This window comes from Pinus tabuliformis, chromosome 1_2 (assembly GCF_031772625.1).
Source record: "Pinus tabuliformis cultivar Carrire ecotype Pingquan chromosome 1_2, CPIR1, whole genome shotgun sequence".
NCBI classification, from domain to species: Eukaryota; Viridiplantae; Streptophyta; class Pinopsida; order Pinales; family Pinaceae; genus Pinus; species Pinus tabuliformis.
Window position 1 is genome coordinate 327,033,951 of NC_142298.1, and position 21,620 is coordinate 327,055,570.

The window sequence follows — 21,620 nt, forward strand, 5'->3', positions numbered from 1 at the left end:
TTGGTTGCTATAGATTCCAGATGTCAGTGAAGAGAGCTTAGCAGCTGTTGCTGGCATGTTTAACAGCAAAGCAAGAGGTAGTACACTGCTCCTGTTGGTTTTCTCTTTCTCCTTTACAAATTCTGATTATTTGCTGCAATATATCATAGAAATAGTGCTACAGTAGATAGACAATCTGCATAACAATTTTACAGTCATCGTTTTAACAAGTTATGTAAGTGGATATTTTGGTGTTCTTTATAGTGTTAATTTTAGGCAACAATGGTATGTTCTATGCTTTAGATCAATTTTACTTCAATTTCTTTATTAGCCCAGTATCAATATTCAGATTAGCAATCACATCAACATAATAGTAAAATGCAGATAGAACATAAACATAAATAGTAGAAGACAAGCCAAGACAAGAGGACACAAGATGTGCCACCAGCCAGGGACAAACCCCAATGTGGAGAAACCCTTGATCAAATCTTCTTTTAGTCTTCAATAGTTCAGGAGAGAGAGATAGTACAATTTACAAATCTGATAATTTATCACAGCAGCAAAAGAGCCCTAACCAGAAAAGTCAACGCTGGTCAACAGGGAAGATTTGACCCTCAACAAATCGGTCAACTTCAGTCAACTTCGGCCTCCAAACAGCGAGATAAAACAGCCCTCAAAATAGTCAAATTCAGCCCAGTCAAAGTCTGGTCAAACAGCCCACCTGTGGTTAGCCCTAGCTGTAGTCAACGCTGGTCAACAGTCAACGTTTAGCCTCGATTTCTGTGCCCAAAAATGCGGCCTGCCCAAACAGAGATAGCCCTCACAAAAACGCAGTCAAAGGAGGTCAACGCATGCTAGTCAACGCTTGGTCAAACTGTCCAGAAATTCGGTCTCCTGAAATTTCGGCCTCCTGAAATTTCGCTCTCCTGAAATTTCGGACGTGGAGAGAGAGAGGTCCATAAATCCGTACCCAATCAACAAGAGAGAAGTGTGAAGATGAGTGTGTCCAAATGAGGCTAAGTCACCTTCTATTTATATGCAACGTTGAGGGTGAACAAACATCATTGTTGGGCTTCTGAGCCTACATAAGTTCACTGGCCGACCTTGACAATTTGACCATAATCAAAATAAATTCATAACTGCATTTGTACATGTCAGAATCAAATTATCTTTAGATCAATCCTACACCTCTTAGAGAAAGGAATCCAAGAAAAATATTAGCTGTCATAAATAAGACGACCCATGTGGAGTTTGGCCCTAGTTGCCAATTTTAACACTCCCTCTCAACTAGGGAGAACTCCATCTGCTAATCTGTACTATATCTGCATCAATGCATTGCTCTGCTCTGCTAAACTATGAAGAAGAAGTGATCGAGAATGTATCATACCATTCTCTACTGACCCGAAGTCAGTCCCAATCAAAGGAGAGTGTGTCACACCACTCTTACTAATCCAAAGTCAGTTCCAATCAAACAAGAGTGTCTCATACCACTCTCACTGGCCCGAAGTCAGTTCCAATCAAAAGAGAGTGTCTCATACCACTGTTACTGACCCAAAGTCAGTTCCAATCAAAAGAGAGTGTCTCATATCACTCTTACTGACCCGAAGTCAGTTCCAATTGATCCCAGATCAATATCGGTCATCCTAACATAGGGAGTATGGTAGTACACGATGCGTCCATTAGTAGTACTATGGTCCCTATCCTCATTTCCCTACTCATTGGCCAGATGAGAGGTACTTCCCATGTGTCCCAGACTGCATGGGTAGGATGCCTCAGCAGGAGAAGGATGAACCACTCATCCTGCCTACATGTGGAGTTTGGCCCTAGTTGCCAATTTTAACACTTCCTCTCAATTAGGGAGAACTCCATCTACTAATCCATCTGCCAATCTGTACTATCTTTGCCATCAATGCACTGCTCTGCTCTGCTGAACTATGAAGAAGAAGTGATCGAGAATGTATCATACCATCCTCTACTGACCTGAAGTCAGTCCCAATCAAAGGAGAGTGTGTCACACTACTCTTACTGACCCGAAGTCAGTTCCAATCAAACGAGAGTGTCTCATACCACTCTTACTGGCCCGCAGTCAGTTCCAATCAAAAGAGAGTGTCTCCTACCACTCTTACTGACCCGAAGTCAGTTCCAATCAAAAGAGAGTGTCTCATATCACTCTTACTGACTCGAAGTCAGTTCCAATTGATCCCAGATTAATATCGGTCATCCTAACATAGGGAGTACGGTAGTACACGATGCGTCCATTGGCAGTACACGATGCATCCATCAGTAGTACTATGGCCCCTATCCTCATTTCCCTACTCATTGGCTAGATGAGAGGTACTTCCCATGAGTCCCAGACTGCATGGGTAGGGTGTTTCAGTAGGAGAAGGACGAACCACTCATCCTGCCTACATTCGCTAGGGGTATCCCAGGCGAAGGTTGAACCACTCACCCTGTACATAATAAATCACTAGGGGAAGGCTGAACCACTCACCCTATGACTGTGTCTCAGCAGGAGAAGGATGAACCACTCATCCTGCCTACATAGCGGACCACCAAGGGAAGGCTGAACTACTCACCCTATGGTTTCTCATCGCTCCAAGAAGTACCCCCAAGCCCTCGGAGCTCCTAGAGCTCAATGTCCATATCATACAGGACCCTTAGGAGAGAGTCTCTCCACGACTCCTAGTCGTTCTCAGAAAGTCACAAATTTGTCCTTTCTTAGGGGCTTTGACAGAATGTCGGCGACCTGCACATCAATCCCAATGCGATGGAGCCTTCTTGCTCTTCGATGTACCATATCCCAGATAAAGTGGTACTTGATGTCTATATGCTTGGAGCGATACGAGATTCTTCAACAATCGAATCCCCCTCTGGTTGTCACAGAAGATCACGATGGTATCCAGCACGTGTCCAAACAGCTCACTGAAGAGCTTCCTCAACCAGGCAACTTCACATGAGGTCATACTCGTAGCTATGTATTCGGTCTCAGCGGTGCTCAAAGCAATCGACTTCTGCTTCCTGCTCATCTAGGATATCAAAGCAGAACCCAAGGAGAACCAACACTCAGAAGTGCTCTTGCGATCCTCCACACTGCCTGCTTAATCAACATCAGAATAATCATGTAGCTTCATATTTCCGGCAGTGTATCTCAATCCATGAGGGATTGTGCCCCGAAGATATCTCAAAAGATTCTTTGCACCAATCCAATGAGGCTCAACCATATATGAGCCCAACATGCAAAACATATATCCGGACGGAAGTTCACCAAGAACATCAATGCGAATGAGTTTATGAAACTCAGAGGCATTTCCCAAATCAGGTCCGGCATCACTACCACATAAGTTCTGAAAGTTAAGCTCCATCGAGGTAGTCACAGGCTTGCAGTTCACCATTCCAAATCCGGAATCCAAGTCCCTCTTACTTTTGCAAATGAGAGGGTCTGCACTTGTTAGAGAGAGGTCGTCCTCATAAGGTTCCAGTATGAGAGGTCTATCATCCACCACCTTCAAGCAATGGTTTGGATCAGCTTCACTCCTAGTGAATCTTAGCTTCATTAGACAGCTATCAATCCTCTCGTATCAAGCCTGGGGTGTTTGGTCTAATACAAAGAGATGCTTTCTTCCACCTGCATACTTGAGATTCCTAATCATGAATCTCAAACCCCTCAAGTTGTTCCACATTTGAGGTCTTGCTACATGAGGGGAATGGTCCCCTTGTAAGTTTTCCTTTGGTACATCTCGGACATGTACCTTCATGCTCTTCTTGAATTCAGGCATCCTTGTCACCATCTGACTCACATCGGGTAGGGTCTTACAATGAAGATGAGCAGCCCTCTGGTGCCATTGAAGAGATGTGTCACACAACATGGTCCCTAATGGACTTCCTGCAACTTGATACAAATTGCCAATCCCTGAACCCATGAGTAAAAGCATCTTGAAAATTCTATTTTCAAACACGTACCTTTCCATCGATGAATGCCACCTTGAAACCTTTGACTTCCATTGCCGAAATGGACACCAGGTTCTTCTTGAGATTAGGTACATAAAGAACTTCTTTTAAATGAATCGTGTTACCCTCATTCAATTGAGGGGTAACATTCCCTACACCCTTTCCGGGATGGGTGGCATCGTCTCCAAGAATAATCTCCACGATTGTCTCCTTCTCTATCAAATTAGAGAGAGCTTCCTTCTATCCAATGAAGTGCCTTGAAGCACTACAATCAATAAGCCAGATTCCCAAAGAGTCTGGAGAAGTAGTGGAGAGGGCCAATATAAGATAATACTTCTTTAGCTTATCAGAAACAACATTTGATTCTTCATACCTAGAGTTCCTTGCTTTCTTTGAAGAGTCGGCCATTTCCTTGATGACCTGCATTACCTATCATTCCTCCGGTCATTGAAGATGTCCCTGGAATGATTGTTATCATCATTAAGTGATGTGTCCCTACCATTCGAATGCTTCTTCGCATAATGGTCAGACTTATTGCAAGCAAGGCATCTGCCTTTCCTGCCACCTTTAGATCCGGACTTCCTATTGAAGTGACCTTTAGGAAGGCCACTAGATGCTTCCGCGGCGCCACTTTGATAATCTCCTCTGCTTCGACTTCACCCTTGTTGAATTTGAAGTGGGATGAGGAATCCATTGAGCCTTTTGTCCTTTCCAACTATCTTTGGTGATTGCTCTTTCACCCTTGCGTGGGCTTTGTCTTCGCCTCACCTTTGATACCATGTTAATTTTAGGTATGTTCTATGCTGAGAGCAAATTTACTTCAATTTTCCATATTAGCTCAATATCAATTCCAGATTAGCAATCACATTTAGCATGATAGTAAAATGCAGATAGAACATAAACATAAATCGTAGAAAACAAGCCAAGACAAGAGGACACAAGATGTGGCGCCAGCTAGGGACAAACCCCAATGTGGGGAAACCCTTGATCAATTCTTCTTATATGTTCTTCAATAGTTCAGCAGAGAGAGAGATAGTACATATACATCAAAAGTCAACATTTTGACTTATCTAAATAAGAGCAGAGATCTTCTCTAAGAAGATGGCACATGAGGTAGTTGATCTGAACTCAAGTGAAGGCATACTGCTTCAACTGATCCTCCAAGGTGACTCCATCACCATGCAACACCCATCACTGTGCTGCACCTCATCATCATGCTGCACCCGTCACTGTGCTGCACCCAATCACTGAGCTGCTCTTCATCACTATGCTGCTCTCATCACTGAGCTGCACCCAATCATCATGTTGTGCCCATCATGTTGTACTTCATCAACATTCTGTTGCATCCTTCATGTTGCACTATGCTGTACCCTTTATGCACTCAATGCATACTGCAGTATATCACAATTCTGCTGCTGCAATACATCATACTGCTGCACCTCATTGCAGCATTCATCATCATTGTGCTGCACTTTGTTACATTTGTGTTGCACTCATCATGCTATGATACACTTCATCACTATGCCCATCATCATGCTGCAACATTCATCATCATGCTGCACCTTATTACAATGTTGTCACATCATATCGTATCATGCTGCTGTTTGTTGCATCGCTGGACTCAAACAACAATTCAGACAACCTTCACAATGTGGTCATGGACTGGTTAGGGCATTAATGAAGTCCTACCAGCCTTCACACATCAGCTGCAATATCCCTCCCAAGGCTACGGTCACCCTTCTTCAACACTCCTAAATGAGCCATGTTGTCACCTACAACAAAGTGGCATAAGGACATATCCTCCAGAATGTGATATGATAGCTGACTTTCCTTACAACGTCTCCTTCATCATTTGGCTGATAGGGTCCTCTCCAACTGCAGCCATGATGACCTCCTTGAGGGCTGAGACTAGCCCTCCTTTGACTGTGGTTAGAAGCACAAATGGACAACTGCTATAGTCCTCTATTTTGGTGACTGTAACCTTCTCTTTTTACTGCGGCTAGGGCAGACTTGAGACTGCAGATTAGGAACCATTCAGGCAACGTATTGTAGCTCTAGAGATCCCCTAGGACTGCGGCCAAATCTTGTCATTTACTGCGGCTAGGGTAAGACTGTAGTCCTCCCATTAGGACTGCGGCTTGCTGGGTATAGAAACCTTCTACTTGACTGCGGCTAGGTCTTTCTGTTAGGGCAATGTTAAGGCTTCTTTATTAGGGCAATGCTAGGGCTTCATTAGGGCAGTGTTAGAACAACATTAGAAGCCCATCTTCCTGACTGCGTTAAGCCTTTATCTCCATGCCAGCGTTAGGGGCTAGGGCATCTTCTTTAGGGCAGCGTAGATCCTTCTTTCCCATGGCAGCATCTAGGGCAACTCCTCTTAGGGCAACGTATATTCTTAGGATCTCTCCTCCCACCAAAACCCAAAGACAAGTGGAGAGGAAGAGATCACAAGAAGAGTGTGTGTCCAAATGACTAGCAAGCCACCTCTTTTTATACTAAAATGTGGAGCACAAGTGGGGGCAATTTGGTTGCTGGACGACCTTGACGAATTGTCCCATAACACAAATAAATTCATATCTCCATGAATACATGTCGAAATCGTATGATCTTTAGATCAATCCTACACATCTCGATGAGAGGAATCCAAGAAAAATATCAGCTGCCATAAATAAGATGACCCATATGGAGTTTGGCCCTAGTTGCCAATTTCAACAGACCTCCTAGAAATCTCAAAATTACAATGGGAAAGTTAGCTTTAAGAGGCCCATGTTGGAAAATCCATAGAGCTAGAAGGTAAACGATCTCCCTTATTAATGACATTATCTTGTGATGTTTTCGTTATTATTATTAGATCTTTCAATTTATATTTTCTTATCATCAAGACTAATGCCAAACAACAAATTAAAAAGACACAAGATGTAGGCACGCTGTCAGGGCAAAACCCCGCTCTTGGGGAAAACCTAGTCTATATTCTTCCTTCAGTAGATTCAAGATGAGATGACCAAGACCCTTACAAATCAAACTCGAGACTACCTCCATCCATCAAGTCAACCTTGTCATGCTTTAGTTCCATTGCTCATGTAGCAATCAGTGTTCTTCACACTTGTCTTTGAAGAGATCACTTCTGTAGTCAATCCGAACTCCTTCATCCACTGTGATAGCACTATTATAATAGCACCAAAATATTGTGAAAGCACCATTGTAATAGTACCAAACTAAAGTCACTGTCTTTCTGAATTAGCACCGAGTTGAAGTCATCCGAACTGAGCACACTATGATATCGAACTTTTCACTGTAAGGACACTGAAGCATATGGCTCTGAAATTCCTATGTGAACTTTTCTGTGGTTGTCTTTGAGATCATCGAAAGACCATCTCTAAAATCAGTGAACCTTTGTTTTCTGAGACCACCGAGAATACTTATTTGAAATCCGAGAACAAAACTTTCCTCTTGAGCAAAGTCCCTATACACACACACACACACACACACATATATATATAGTTGTTTGTCCATCTTTAATGAGCCGACATGTATAATCGAACAATTGTGTAGGCCAACGTGTGATCACCTTATGGAAGCCGACTTGATGGGATTCTTTCAGCAACAAGGAGACTTCGATGGATGGAGGAGTCTTTATATTTGACTTTGACAATAACCTAAAGCCTACAATGGAGGCTTGACCTATACATTTGACCCAAGCATGAAACCCATGCTTTAACAAGTCAAATAAAATAATAATAATTTTTTTTTTTCTTTTCTTTTGACAAATATATTACATTTGACTCAAGTACAATAATGAAGACTGAACCTAGTTACATTTCCCAACAACCCACGACTTAGCTTTATGTGCAACCCTCAAGTGAACTCGTCCTTGCAGAAAATGAGGGACTCCAAATGCTCACGACATCCTTGGGAAATGATCCAATCATGAACACTCAGGTGGGGTATGTTCCTTGAGAGACAATGATGGTGGTGTCTATAAATCATTGGTCTCGCCAACATTGTGCTCTCACCTTGTGGAGAGATACAGTTGTTAGTCAAGGCCTTGCTATGTGATAATGCTGGATGATATGATGCTAAACAATCCGACTCTTCTTATGAGAATTCTTCAGATTGATAATGTCCAAGTACCTTGTATGGATTATGAATACCTCCCTAGTTAAGAGGGAGTGTTGAAATATGTAACTAGGTTTGGTCTTCATAATGACATGTAATCATGATTTTATGTATTTAATGAAAAAAGAAAAATAAAGTCATTAGTGTTATTCTTGAGGCATGGGTTTCATGCTCAAGGGAATTTTTTTTTAGGTCAAGAACCCATTGAGTTCTTCTAGGGCTTGTCATTGAGTCCACAAGTCAAATGAGTCATTGTTATATATGAAAGATCCTTTTGGGCATGTTACATATTGAAAAGAAAAATTTATGTGTCAAAAAAGAGTCAAAAGACCCTCCGAGACTGTAATATTCCTAATGGAAAATTTACAGTGATAACAAACAATTACAACACATGCACACATAAAATTTAAACGCAAGTAAACACCCAAAATTTCTCCAAAAAGTGCACCCAGTTGAGTCATTTTATTATAATGCAACAAAAGTACAATGAGAGTATGGTGTGAGTGCACCTGGGCTTACCAAAGGCAAGGTAAACAAGTCGCAAGTGATAAAATGAGAGGCCCGGATGCTGAGAGGTGCACTCTCCTCTATGCCTGGCGCCGCCCTAGAATAACTGCACTACTTGCTAGAATGAAACTACTATTTGACCCTCTTCCCATGCTCAGAAAATTTCGAGAAATTAATCTCAGGCTCCCCTCAAATAACCCACCAAAACCCAGAAAGGGTTTGGCCTAGTTCTGACCCTCGAAATTGACCCCAATTTCGATGTGCTCCTCTACTGGTTGGGTATTTCAGCCCTCCTGGAAATGGCATTGTTATGACCCTCCAAAATGATGCTAAATATTAGTGAATTTCCCCTAGATAGCTCTTGAAATTCCCAGTTCAATCCAACCCCAAATGGCCACACCGTCAGCTCCCACGTGCTGCCCAGAAGAACCTCCTGCGCAGTCTCACGTAGTGCCTGGAATGGTCTCTTTGCTACAACAAAGGATCCACAACCTTTGGCTGTCCTATCACCCTGAATCTTCAACAAATAAAGGCCCAGTGCTCCCTCGGAAGACTCAATAAGTTTGTTGCTCCCCCACTAGCTTCCCCAAGAAATGTGTGTTCCTCTCTCACGCCCAGATTGCTGAAGAAAGCCCCACGAAATGCCTGATGCAACGCTGGAATTGGCTCACAAATGGTATCAATTTCCCTCCTTGGGCTGGCACTCGAAGTCCACCGAAGCAAGGGGTGAGAAACTCGCTTGAGAATTTCTTGTGTTGAACAACACTTGTAGACTTGGCTCAACAACTCAAGCGCACTTGGTGAGTGAGTTTGTCAAAGTGTCAAAAGGCCCCCAAATGATGTATGTCTCGACTCTCTCCTATTTATCCTTGGGCTCCCTTCTCTCTTTTTGGGTCCCATACATTGATCCTCTTGAGCCTCTCCCTCCAAAAGTGCAAGTTTGCCCAAGGGAGTGTATTTCCCTTTTGAGTGGCCCCCATAATTCACTTGGCATTGGATTTGCCTTATTTCCCCTATGTCATGCCCAATCCTTAGCCAAAATTGAGAGTGGGGTCCTCCAACCCTCTTTCCCAAAGTTAACAACCAAAAATATCAAAATGGAGCAAAATTGTATTTTCACTTAGCAAGATTTTCTAAGTGGGGATGTCACAATCCTCCCCACCTAAAGGTTGCTTGTCTCCAAGCAACTGCAAAGATGGGTGCTGGAGTACCTGCTCACCCTACCAAGTGGCATACTCATCGGGCAAATTCCTCCATCTGAACAAAAATTCTTTGATGACCCTATTCCGCAATCGCCTCTCCCCGTGTCCAAAATGGCCCCACACTCCAAGACCAAGTGTCCCTCATCATTCAAGGGAGCGTATTTCCCTTTTGAGTGGTCCCCACAATTCACTTGGCATTTGATTTGCCTTATTTTCCCTATGTCGAGCCAAATCCTTAGCCAAAATTGAGAGTGGGGTCCTCCAACCCTCTTTCCCAAAGTTAACAACCCAAAATATCAAAATGGAGCAAAATTGTATTTTCAATTAGCAATATTTTCTAAGTGGGGATATCACAGTCCTTCCCACCTAAACGTTGCTTCTCCCCAAGCAACTGCAAAGATAGGTGTTGGAGTACCTGCTCACCCTCCAAAGTGGCATCCTCATTAGGGAAATTCCACTATCTGACCAAAAATTCTTTGATGACCCTGTTCCACAATCACGTCTCCCTGGTGTCCAGAATTAGCCTCAGGCTCCAAGACCAAGTGTCCCTCGTCATCCAAGGGTGGAAACTCTAAAGCTGCTATCACTTGCTGTTGAAGTGCCTTTTTCAGCAAGATACATGGAATACGTTATGGACCTTGCTCCCCGGAGGCAACTCCAACTCATACGCTACCTCTCTAACCCGCCTGGTGACTCGATATGGCCCATAAAAATGGGGCTTAAGCTTCTCGCCCCCCTTCTGCTTGAGTGTGGACTGTCAGTACGACTAGAGTCTCAAGAAGACCCAAATCTCCAATGTCGAACTGCCTCTCTACTCGACCCCTATTAGCGTACAGTTTCTGCTGGTTCTGCACAGTCTGTAAGTTATCCTTGAGAGCCTGGAGAATATCCTGACTCTCCTATATCCAATCCTTGGCCCTAGAGGCCCTGCTATCTCCAAAAGCCATGTTAGCAAAAGTCAATGCATCATAACTGTACAAGGCTAAGAATGGAGACATACCTATGGACATGTGGTAAGTGGTGTTGTAGCTGTACTCGCCCAAATGCAACCACCATATCCATGCACGCTGCTTGTTCGTCACATAGTTGTGTAAATAGCCCTCCAACCACTTGTTCACAATCTGTCTGTCCGTCGGTCTGGGGGTGATAACTAGTGCTTGGAGTAAGCTCACTCGCTTAGCATCCACAAGCTAGAACAATTCCTGCTTAAATCCTCCCATAAATTTGCTCTCTTGGTCGTTGACAATGGTCTTTGGAAGACCATGTATTTGGAATAGCTCTCTTAAGAATAGCTCGGCTACCTGTGAGGCTGAGAACTGAGCGGAGATGGAAAAGAAGTGGGCAAACGTTGTTAATATGTTGACCACCACGTAAATGCAATCTTTCCCCTGTATTGTAGGAAACCCCATAATGAAATCCATCGAAATACTCTCCCACTTCCCCTCATGGATGGGAAGAGGTTGCAATAGCCCAACAGGGTGTGTTTGTTCACCCTTGTTCCTCTAGCATGTGTCACACTCCCGAACGTCCCTCAAAACATCATCCTTGAGGCCCTTCCATGAGAAGCGCTCCCTGATAGCCTTGTATGTCTTGGTGAACCCCTGGTGTCCGACCAATGGTGAGTCATGGGCGACCTGCATAATCTTCTCCCTCAGTTGGGATTTGGGCACCAAATAGATCTAGTCCTTGTAGTAAATCACCTCGTTCATCACCCTGTATCGGTCATCCAGAACTGTGCCATCAAGGATCTCGCATGCATGGCGATCCTTGGAGTACTCCACTAGCAACTGCGCCCTCCAGTGCGGGGCAATACTCATAAGTGACAGGGTAGGCAGTCTCCTAGACAATGCATCTACCACCAAGTTCTGCCGGCCCTTGACATACTCAATGTTAAAGTCATATGGTTGGATCTTGCTTACCCATTTTTGCTGCCTCTCTTGCAATTGTTTCTGCTCTAGGAAAAATCTGAGGTTGTTGTGATCTGTCTTGAACTTGTTGCCCAATAGGTACTGTCTAAACTTGGCCAACACATGCATGATGGCCAACATCTCTTTGTTGTAAATGGAGTACAACTGCTCATGGGGAAGTAGCTTCCGACTCTCGAAAGCAATCGGGTTCCCCCCTGCATTAGGACCGCCCCTATGCCCTCTTCAGAGGCATCACACTCAAGCACAAAAGGCTGTGTGAAATCTGGAAATGCCAACACGGGACAACTGCTCATCACCTGTTTGAGGTGCTCAAAGGCCTCATATGCCACGTATGTCCATCCAAACGCACCCTTCTTGGTTAGATCATTGAGCGGTGTTGGCAACTGTGAGAACCCCTTCACGAACTTCCTATAACAAGTGCAAATGCCCAAGAATCCCTCCTACTCTGTCACATTCCTAGGTGTAGGCCAGTCCAAAATGGCCCTCATCTTCTCTTGGTGCACCCGCACCCCATCTCCTCTAATGATATGTCCTGAGTAAAGTATCTTTGTTAGTTCGAACTCTCACTTGGACAACTTCACATAGATTTATTGTCCCTCCAAGATCTTGAGCACCTCCTCCAGATGCTGCAGGTGCTCTTCCCATGTCCTACTATAGATCAAAATGTCGTCAAAGAAGATAAGGACATAACGCCTCAAGAACCCACAGAATATATGGTTCATGCAAGACTGAAATGTGGCTAGTGCACTGGTTAGCCCAAAGGGTATCACGAAAAACTCGAAATGCCCATAGTGGCAACGAAAGGCCTTCTTGTGAATGTCCTGCTCACACACCCTGATCTAGTGGTACCTCGAATGGAGGTCTATGTTAGAGAAGTACTTAGCTCCTCTAAGTTCATCCATCAACTCATCAATCCAGAGTATGGGGTATCGATGGTGATGTAGAAGGCCAAGAGGTTGATGCAGAGGGCCAAGAGGCTGACGCAGAGGGCCAAGAGGTTGACGCAGAGGCTAGCAAAGCTGACGCTGGGCTGAAGAGGCAACGCTGAGGAAATTTCGTGGGGCAGATTGGGAGCTGAGAGGCAGACATAGAGCTGTAGAGGGTGACACAATCCCTGGAGGGTGACGCAGTTCCGGAAGGAAGCTTGGAACAACTTTCGTTGTCCAGCTAAGAAACTATCTAAATTGCTATGGGATCAATCATCGGGTTGCTGATCAGCCGGAATATCTGTCTCCGAAGAGAGGTACTTTTGCCAAGGAAAATCTCTGAAGGGTGAGCCATTTTTGGTACCCTAGTTGTATTCAGAAACTGCATAATAATAAAACCCTCATATCTGTACAGTGATGTGGGGTTTGACGCTAAGTCACTTGGGCGAAGCCTGAGAGACCGAAGTTCAAATCTCATTGAGTACACTGACCTGCTGTGGTGGAAGCTAAAGGGGCGGATTCCCCAATCCCGTCTTGGCGGCACGTGAGTCTGCTCTTGCTAAAATCATAGGATCTTAGTATACCCGACTTGCAGGTGGTTGGATGTACTCTTGGTGTTATAGAGGCAGCTACGATGATTGATCCTGGGTCTCCCATAGATTAGGACTGGCAGTTACCGATTCACCATATGGTTAAAAAAATAAAATAAAACCCTCATATCTGTTGCACCAATTTTCCTGCATTGGGTTTTTTTGGGGACATTTGTCCAAAAATAACGGTGTCCCTTGTGTGATTGTCTCAGTTATTTCAGTCGCTGATCTGTATATGTGTTAAAACTGCATTTGTGTTTATTTCGGTATTTATATTTATAAATATCTTGTTAATGGAAAGAACAAGTAGGAGATAATAAACCAGATAATGCAGTAGGGATTTCTAATGTGTCAGACTTAGAAATTTCAACACATCAGCCCTAGGGTTTTGACTTTCAAGCCCTAGGGTTGATGCAATTCAACCCTTGCTAGAGTTTTAACACATTCTCTAGACTATATTTCTAAAAAAAACTAGGGTTTTAGCCTTGAAAACCCTAAATATCCTTACCTAAGAGCTAGGGCTTCTAGTGGGAACAAACAGTTAGGGTTAGCATTTTCATTCCTAGGGTTAGTTCAATCTAGGGTTCAGACACCCTAAATACCAAGGGTTTTCAAGACTATAGATTTAGAAGTCCTACAAACACTAGTAACTTTATAGCCATAAAGACCTACCGCAATGGAATGGCAAAACTTTACAAGCTAACTGTAAAACCCTAACCATACTATAGACATACCTCATATGCAAAAAAAAAACTTTGTACGCCCGTCTTCCATAATTACTGAGAGCTGCATCAGAAAGGTATTCGAACTTCATTTAGTTCCCAAAGCATTCTGTCCTTTATGTCTTCAAAAACATGCTCTGCCACTTTATCTTCTTTGTAAGATCTTGGTCCTTGTCAACATTTCTTGTCCATTCCAGCATAGATCCTTTTGTTAAGTACCCTGGATGCTTACGAACTTCATATTTCTTATATCTTCTTCCACCAGAGATACCTTCAGACTTTGATCCATAAAAATTCGCTCATGCTTACATAACTTTTGGAACAATATTCCCTAAATCTCCAGTGTTTGCTTCAGGAGACTCAGCCTATCATTCACCACTGTCATGGTTTCTTTGTTATATCAAGATCATATTAGATCTCTGCCATATATCATATATGTCATTGTTGTATTCACACAAAATTTAATATCATTGACTTGTTGTCACCCTTAAGAAAACTTGATGCAAACCCATTTATGACTACTTCCCAAGGATATGCTTTTTAAAGTCTAGATCTCACAATCCGAAATACTGTAGTTGTAGTTTTATGTTACTGTTATTTTTGAGCTTAGATAACCATTTCTTGTTATACTTCTCATTCTCCACAAGAGATCACTGCTACATAATGTTTCTTCTGCTAGATTTGCATCGTTGACTTTGCTATGCAAACGATGAGCTACGAAACTTAAACCATAGCTAGATCACAACCAATATACTCATTATGTCTAAAATAGTATCTCTTCATAGTTTCTTGGTCACATTCCAATCCTTCAATGGAAGGTGTATAGGATTCTACATTTCAGAAAACCCATAGTTGCATATTCTTTTGTTTGATCCCTTTAGAACCACGATCGATATTCATCATAAGGTGAGTACAAACTATATGTATGCAAGTTACCAGGTATAGAGTGTATGCGAGTCATCATATGTTAAATCATTGAGCCACTATTTGTCCACAGGCCAATATGAGCCACAAGAGCAATCAATGCTTAAACTATCCTCAGTGCCATAGAACAATACGAGATCCTCACAATAAGCCATGATAATAGCCTGGATGTTAAGTGAGAGCCTTCATACTATATATAGTCAAGGATCTTCACATGAGAAGAAAGAACGATGCACAGATCCTTAGTGTATACCAATCTACTATAATTACAAGCCTTAGTGCTATTTAGTTTGCGAATATTTAGAGTATACGCAAGTAGTCATCACAGGTCATTGCGAGTTATATGGAAATAGCTATAGTTATCACATACGAGTCTCTATTGGGTTACAAAGACATGAATCTGAACCGCCAAGCTTCTTAGAGTTATAAGAGCGAGCCTTCAATATGCAAGAGCAAGGTCACTTTCCACACATAATGATATTGTGAGGTGCCACAGTCGAGTTACCACAAATATAGTACGAGTTGTCATAGATACAAAGTGAGTTGCCACAGTCACTGTTCATCACAGTGAAAGACAAGCGAGCCACTGAAATAAACCACAGAGGCAACATGATGTGATCTTCAAACCTCCTTCAAACCGCCTTAGCTCTGATACCATGTTGGAGAAATGGGAGGTTTACAAATTAAATTCAGTTTCTCCTTCTTCATAATTGCTTGTGAATATGTTACGCCATTTATTACTATTTGTTATGTTTCTTCATCAAACAACTATCAAAATTATACATCATGAAGATCACAGAAAATAGTAGACACAAGATATAGGCTCCAAGCCAGGGTAAAACCCCTCGAAGGAGAAAACCCAGAAAATTTCTTCTCTTCTTATAGAATCAAATCAAATGAGAAATCCAAGACTTCAAGACCACCTCAAGAACCAAGTCAACCCTCCTTTTGATCCATTACCTTACAAGCCTTCCAACTGTAATAAATTTCGGCCTTCATAAGCTTCCAACTGTAACAAGTCTTCTAACTCGGGCATCATACTTGACCTAAAACATAACTTCGAATATCCTCTTCTTGAGACAGAATATTACAGAACTCAGATTGGTGCTTTCTCAAAATTTTGGACCCTTCTCTTCTTTTGCCTCCAAGAAACTCGCATATCTTGCTTCACTAGGTTCGCATGCCTTGCCACAAAAGAGCAACTAAGTCTTGTTTGAATGGAGGTGCACACTTGCCAATATATAGTTATCTGCCTGTGCGGAGGGTCATGTACCTTGAGCTGGCTGACCTGATCATTTAAGGGTAGAGTTGATCTTGAGGATTTAACTTCAAAACTAAAATATTTTATTTTCTTTTATAAAGAGTCCAAATGGGACTTTGACTTTGACAAACCCTAGAAGCATGAAATGCATGCTTGACTACTAAATAATAATAAAATTTAATTTTCTTCTTTTCTTTTTCTTTTACATGAAGTACAACATAACAATTATGATGACCGAACTTAGTTACTTTCTCCAACATTAAGGAGAGGTACACATGCTGTAGTAACTTATGCCATTAAGAGAGGAACACATGCTTTAGTAACTTATGCCATTACGAGAGGAACACATGCTTTAGTAACTTATGCCATTAAGAGAGGAATACATGCCTTTGTTAAGGAGATTGTAACATATGCATTAAAGAGAGCGTGAGAAGAATCTTTTATGAAATGCCTTTAAGGAGTGTAAGAGGAATACGCCATGTCTTTAATGAGTGCGTAAGAGAGTGTAACATATTGTTTAGAGAGAGAGAGAGAGTTATGTAGTGCCATGTGAGTCATCAAGGAGAGAGGTGTGAAGAGATTGAGGTGATGAAGGTAAGGTGACTCGTAATTCCTTTTAATAATAATATCATAGTATCATAAAGGATAATAATAATAATATTAATAATATTAATGATTAAGTCGAGATTGAATTATTAGGATTGATTAATGATAAGTTAAGTGATTTTCCTTCAACTATACTTGATTACTAATTGATGCAAGGTGATTCACTATTTTTGGAAAGTTATACTTGAGATGCTAGGCACAACTTTCTATTTCTTGCAAGTCACTCCAAAATTGTCAGAAATGAGATTCTATTTAAGGAAATTTATCCCAGAGCTGCCAATTTCAACATGCTGATCTCAATCTGCTGGTGTCACACTATAACTGTGCCCTTGCTATGACTGCAAATCTGTGTCTCTGATCTGTTTTCCAAATGCTCATCTATTTCCTATTATAATCTCTCATTGAGCAATCAATGATGACGATCTAATCTCAATTGATGGCTAAGATCATCTTGACCCTATCAAATGATTTTTCTAGAAGCCACTAGAGGAAAATTGATTTACCTCAATTAATCCCGATTAATTAAGCCATTTCTCTATGTTAGACTTAGGAAAATTAATAAACTGGCTAATTAATTCTTATTAAGATAATTTTCCTTAGAAATTTTTCTGCGTATTGGAGAAAATTAACCTGCTGTGTTCCTTAGCCTTATGGACATCATCTAAGACTAGAACACTTGTCTGAGCTACATAAACTAACAAAGTGATCCCTCCTTGTCGACTGGTTAGGGTGTATCGTTGCAACACTGAAACCAATCTTGCTGGATCAACTAGGGTGGATCTCGCACCAACGAATATCCTCCTTTTATAGGTTCACACTGTTACATTCAAGCTCAAAGGGCTCACAATCAATATCAAAGAAAATCACCAATGCCTACCCAAATGTGAGCTCCAATTCTCCTTTTATAACATTTATTATTAGAATACCATGGGTCAATACCATAGATCATCTGAATACCATGGTTCCATACCATAGGTCATCAAAATTCGATGGATCTCCCATTTTTACCTTTCTTCTGCTCAATAATATAAAGTTACTTTATGAAGTCACTTCATAGCACCCTTTTTATTTAATTATTCAATTCACCTTTTGATGTTGTTTTTTCTCCTAGTGAAAATGAACAATTAAACCGGTCTTCTTGGAAATGACATTACAATATGTATCTAGATCCATTTTCGTGCAACTTATATATTTGTTTTGCAGAATCTGACTTTGGATAATGAAAAGGTGTAGAAAAGGTCCACATGAAAATGTTAAGCTGACAGATTAAATGGAAAAAGAGAAAATGTTGTTGCTTGAGAGAGTGATTGAGGGGGCATGATCTTGAGAAGGAACTTGTAAGTCAAATGTGGGAGGGTCAGGTTGGCCTGTGAAATCCAATCCTTGCCTTCAATGAAAAGTTAAGAGAAGTAGTCAGTAGAAGGTGGGCATTCATTTCCACAGCTGGCAACATCCCTCCCTGCTCCAATCACCTCCACGGTTTGAGAGAACCTTCAAGAAGTCTGCTGAAAACAATAAATAAATCAGTGTTGAAAAGATCGGTATCAGCAAAATATTGGCGAGGGTCCAGAGAATATCTTATCGGCAATATCGGCCAAAATATCGGCAAAATATCGGCAAGTATCGGCAAGCATAAAAAATGTATAATATATTCATTTTTTTTTTCAGATTTCTAAACATATGAAGCAATAACAACATGAACTAAACACATTGGCACATAAATATGAAGAAGGCACTGATATATATGATGTCAAATAGAAATGATACATCAAACTTCAAAGGCGATACCAAATCTTGCTGATCCCTGATAATTGTGCAATCAAGGACTCAAACAAAATAACATCACATATCCTGTTGATCCCTGATAATTGTCCAAATCAAGGACTCAAACAAAATAACATCACATATATAAAACTTTAAATGTATTTCATCATCATGAGTTGTAAACTTATATGTAGCAAAAGTTGCAAAACAAATAAAACTAGCAGCTCTCTATCTGAGACCATTGGCCTCTCCCTAGCAACTTTATTTCTGTCTTGTTCAGCAATTGCTTCACGAGCTTTTTGTATAACCTCTGCATACAAGGCATTACATTTGCATCATGTGCAGAGAGTCTAGCCAGATGGTATTTCAATCGTGTAACCCCTCCTGACATCTTGGTCCCACACAATTTGCATGATATATATGCCTGATTTGCCCCACCAACAGCCTCCCCATACTCCCAAAATGGGTCCAAGGCTTTTGGCATATTTGACATTTGTAGTGAACTAATTCAAACCTAGGGCACAAAAAAAACAAAAAATTGGCATTAAACCCCCCAACACAAAAAATAATAAGTAATAACCACCTCATTTAAAAAAAATTACTACATTATTTGCATTTTGCAATGTGAATGAAAAATGGCAATAAGAGGGTGCATAAGAAAGTTGAAAAAAAAATGAAGCTTGCTGTCCAAATATGGAGAAAACCCTTGCATTGGTTCATGGGCATGAAAATCATAGCAAATGGAAAAAAACAAAGAAACAAAATGTTGGTAGGCAAAGAGGCAAGCAAGCATAACCCTAAATGTATGAAAAAATCATTAACATAGGGCTTTTTAATAACATACCTATTAATGGAAGAAATGAAGTTTGTCTCACTATTCTTCAATCTTTGATCCACAAAAAATCTTAGTTGGTGGTGATAATTGTTGTTTGATGCTCAAACCATCCTTGACAACCACCACAAAACTCTTCCCCTTCCTTCTCCAACACTTAGAAACAAAAATGAAGAAAAAAAACGTTTTTCCCTTTTTCTAGCCGCGGCAAAACACGCCCGGCGATATTTTATATCGTCTCGCGATATTTTGCAGAGATATCACTGATATCTCGGAAATATCGTGATATTTTCGGGAGCCAAAAATATCGCAATATTTTCTCGGCGATATTCCGGCTCGCCGAAAATAACGCGATATTTCCGATATTCGGCGATATATCACCGATATTATCTTCACTGAAATAAATAGCCTAGGCAATGACAGGTGGTTTTGAAAATTAGCTGGGAGTAAAAGGTTTAGACGAAATTTAGTAGAATTAGTTCAGAACGTTTTTGAAATAACTGGTTCAATGCATATGATAAAGGAAGTATTCAGGTATAAGAAGGAACTTTATTTTTTAATTTTTGATTGAAATCTAATCCGCTTTTTACCTTTTTTGCCACTCAATAATATAATGTTACTTTATAAAGTCACTTAATAGCACCTTTTTATTTAATTATTCATTTCACCTTTTGATGTTGTTTTTCTCCTAGTGAAAAAAGAACAATTAAACCGATCTTCTTGGATAGGGACATTACTATATGTATCTAGATCAATTTTTGTGCAAATTGTATATTTGTTTTGCAGAATCTTGGATAATGAAAAGGTGTAGAAAAAGTCCACATGAAAATGTTACGCTGATAGATTAAATGGAAAAAGAGAAAAGTTTGTTGCTTGAGAGAGTGATTGAAGGGGCATGAGCTTGAGAAGGAACTTGTAAGTCAAATGTGCGAGGATCAAATCAGCCCGTGAAATCCGGTCCTTTCCTTCAATGAAAAGTAGAAGGTGGGCATTCATTTCCATAGTTGGGAACATCCCTGCCTGCTTCAATCACGTCCATTGTTTGAGAGAAGTTGTTGAATTTTCTAAGTCTATTTGTTAGAAAATTAATCTATATTCTACTGGTTTATTTCTTCTACTTGTAAATTCTGAACAAGTTATTTAAAACATTTAAATACCAAAATAAACACAATACAGTCACAACATCTACAGATCATCAACTGAAAGAAAACAAACACACAAGTGACACCGTTATTTTTGGACAAATGTCCCCGGAAAAACCCAATGTGGGAAAACCGGTGCAACTATTCAGAGGGTTTATTATTATGCAGTATTTCCTTGAGTACAACTGGGTGCCTAACCGGCTCACTCGACAGAGAAAAATACATGGCAACAATACCTCTATATTTGGAAACATGTATTCAGAAAACCTGTCCCACGAAACCCTCTCCGGCGACTCTGAAGCTTAGCACTAGCCCTTCTGGCCTCTGCGTCAGCCCGAGGACCCTCTGCGTCAGCCTCCTGCTGACTTGTGTCAGACCCAGGACCCTTTGCGTCAGCCCTAGGACCCTCTGCGTCTGCCCTCTTAGGCACTGTGCAGTCTCTGGGACCCTCTGCGTCACTCCAACAGCCTCTGCGTGGATGACGCAGTCCTTCTGGCCTCTGTGCTGTCTCTGCTGGGCTTTGCGTGCCCTGAACTGACTGCTGCTCTCGCTCTCTCTGCTTTTGTGCTGGTCTCTTAGGACTGTCTCTGCCTTTCATTCTAGTACTCACTGCCCCTTGCAACTGAACATTGATTCACTTTTGCTTAGCAACCCCGCTCTAGCAAAATGAATGACTGATTACTCTAGTGTGTTCTCCAACTGACCGTCAACACTCCTCTTATACTTTTCCTGTTGGTCCTTCAACGACCGAGATTACATCTCTACTCAACGACTAAGATTAGATTTGGCTTGATCCATGACTTTTAGAACCTTCTAACCCAGTTTTATATTAATACCCATTAATATTTTATTTTTCCTAAGTTTAGACTTAGGAACTCCATAAAAAATATTAATAATTTTAATATCTCCTAAACCGGTTAGAATCTGCCCAAACCATTTCTGGGTCTTGGAGATCTCATGTGCTTTAGCCTCTCCACCAATTTTCATGGCTATAGCACATCCAATGCTACCCCAAATCAACACTCCCTCTTAGCGAGGACTGTGCTCTAGTAATACTCCTCATTGAGCATCACTCTGATTATCTGGCACCGATACCTGTGCTGATGTTAGTCCTCCCTGCCCAAGATCCTCTGCACTGCTGCATCTTGTACTGCTGCCCATGGCCTTGCCACT

General features: G+C 41.4%; 1 protein-coding gene across 1 annotated transcript in view; it reads left to right on the top strand.

The window, feature by feature from the left end:
* Nucleotides 1-21,620, top strand: part of LOC149205701 (uncharacterized) — a 374,510-nt gene that overhangs the window by 254,294 nt on the left and 98,596 nt on the right. Inside the window, exon 14 of the mRNA XM_089397482.1 lies at nt 14-77. Coding sequence (XP_089253608.1) covers nt 14-77 — 64 coding nt within the window. The remainder of the gene's footprint in view (nt 1-13; nt 78-21,620) is intronic.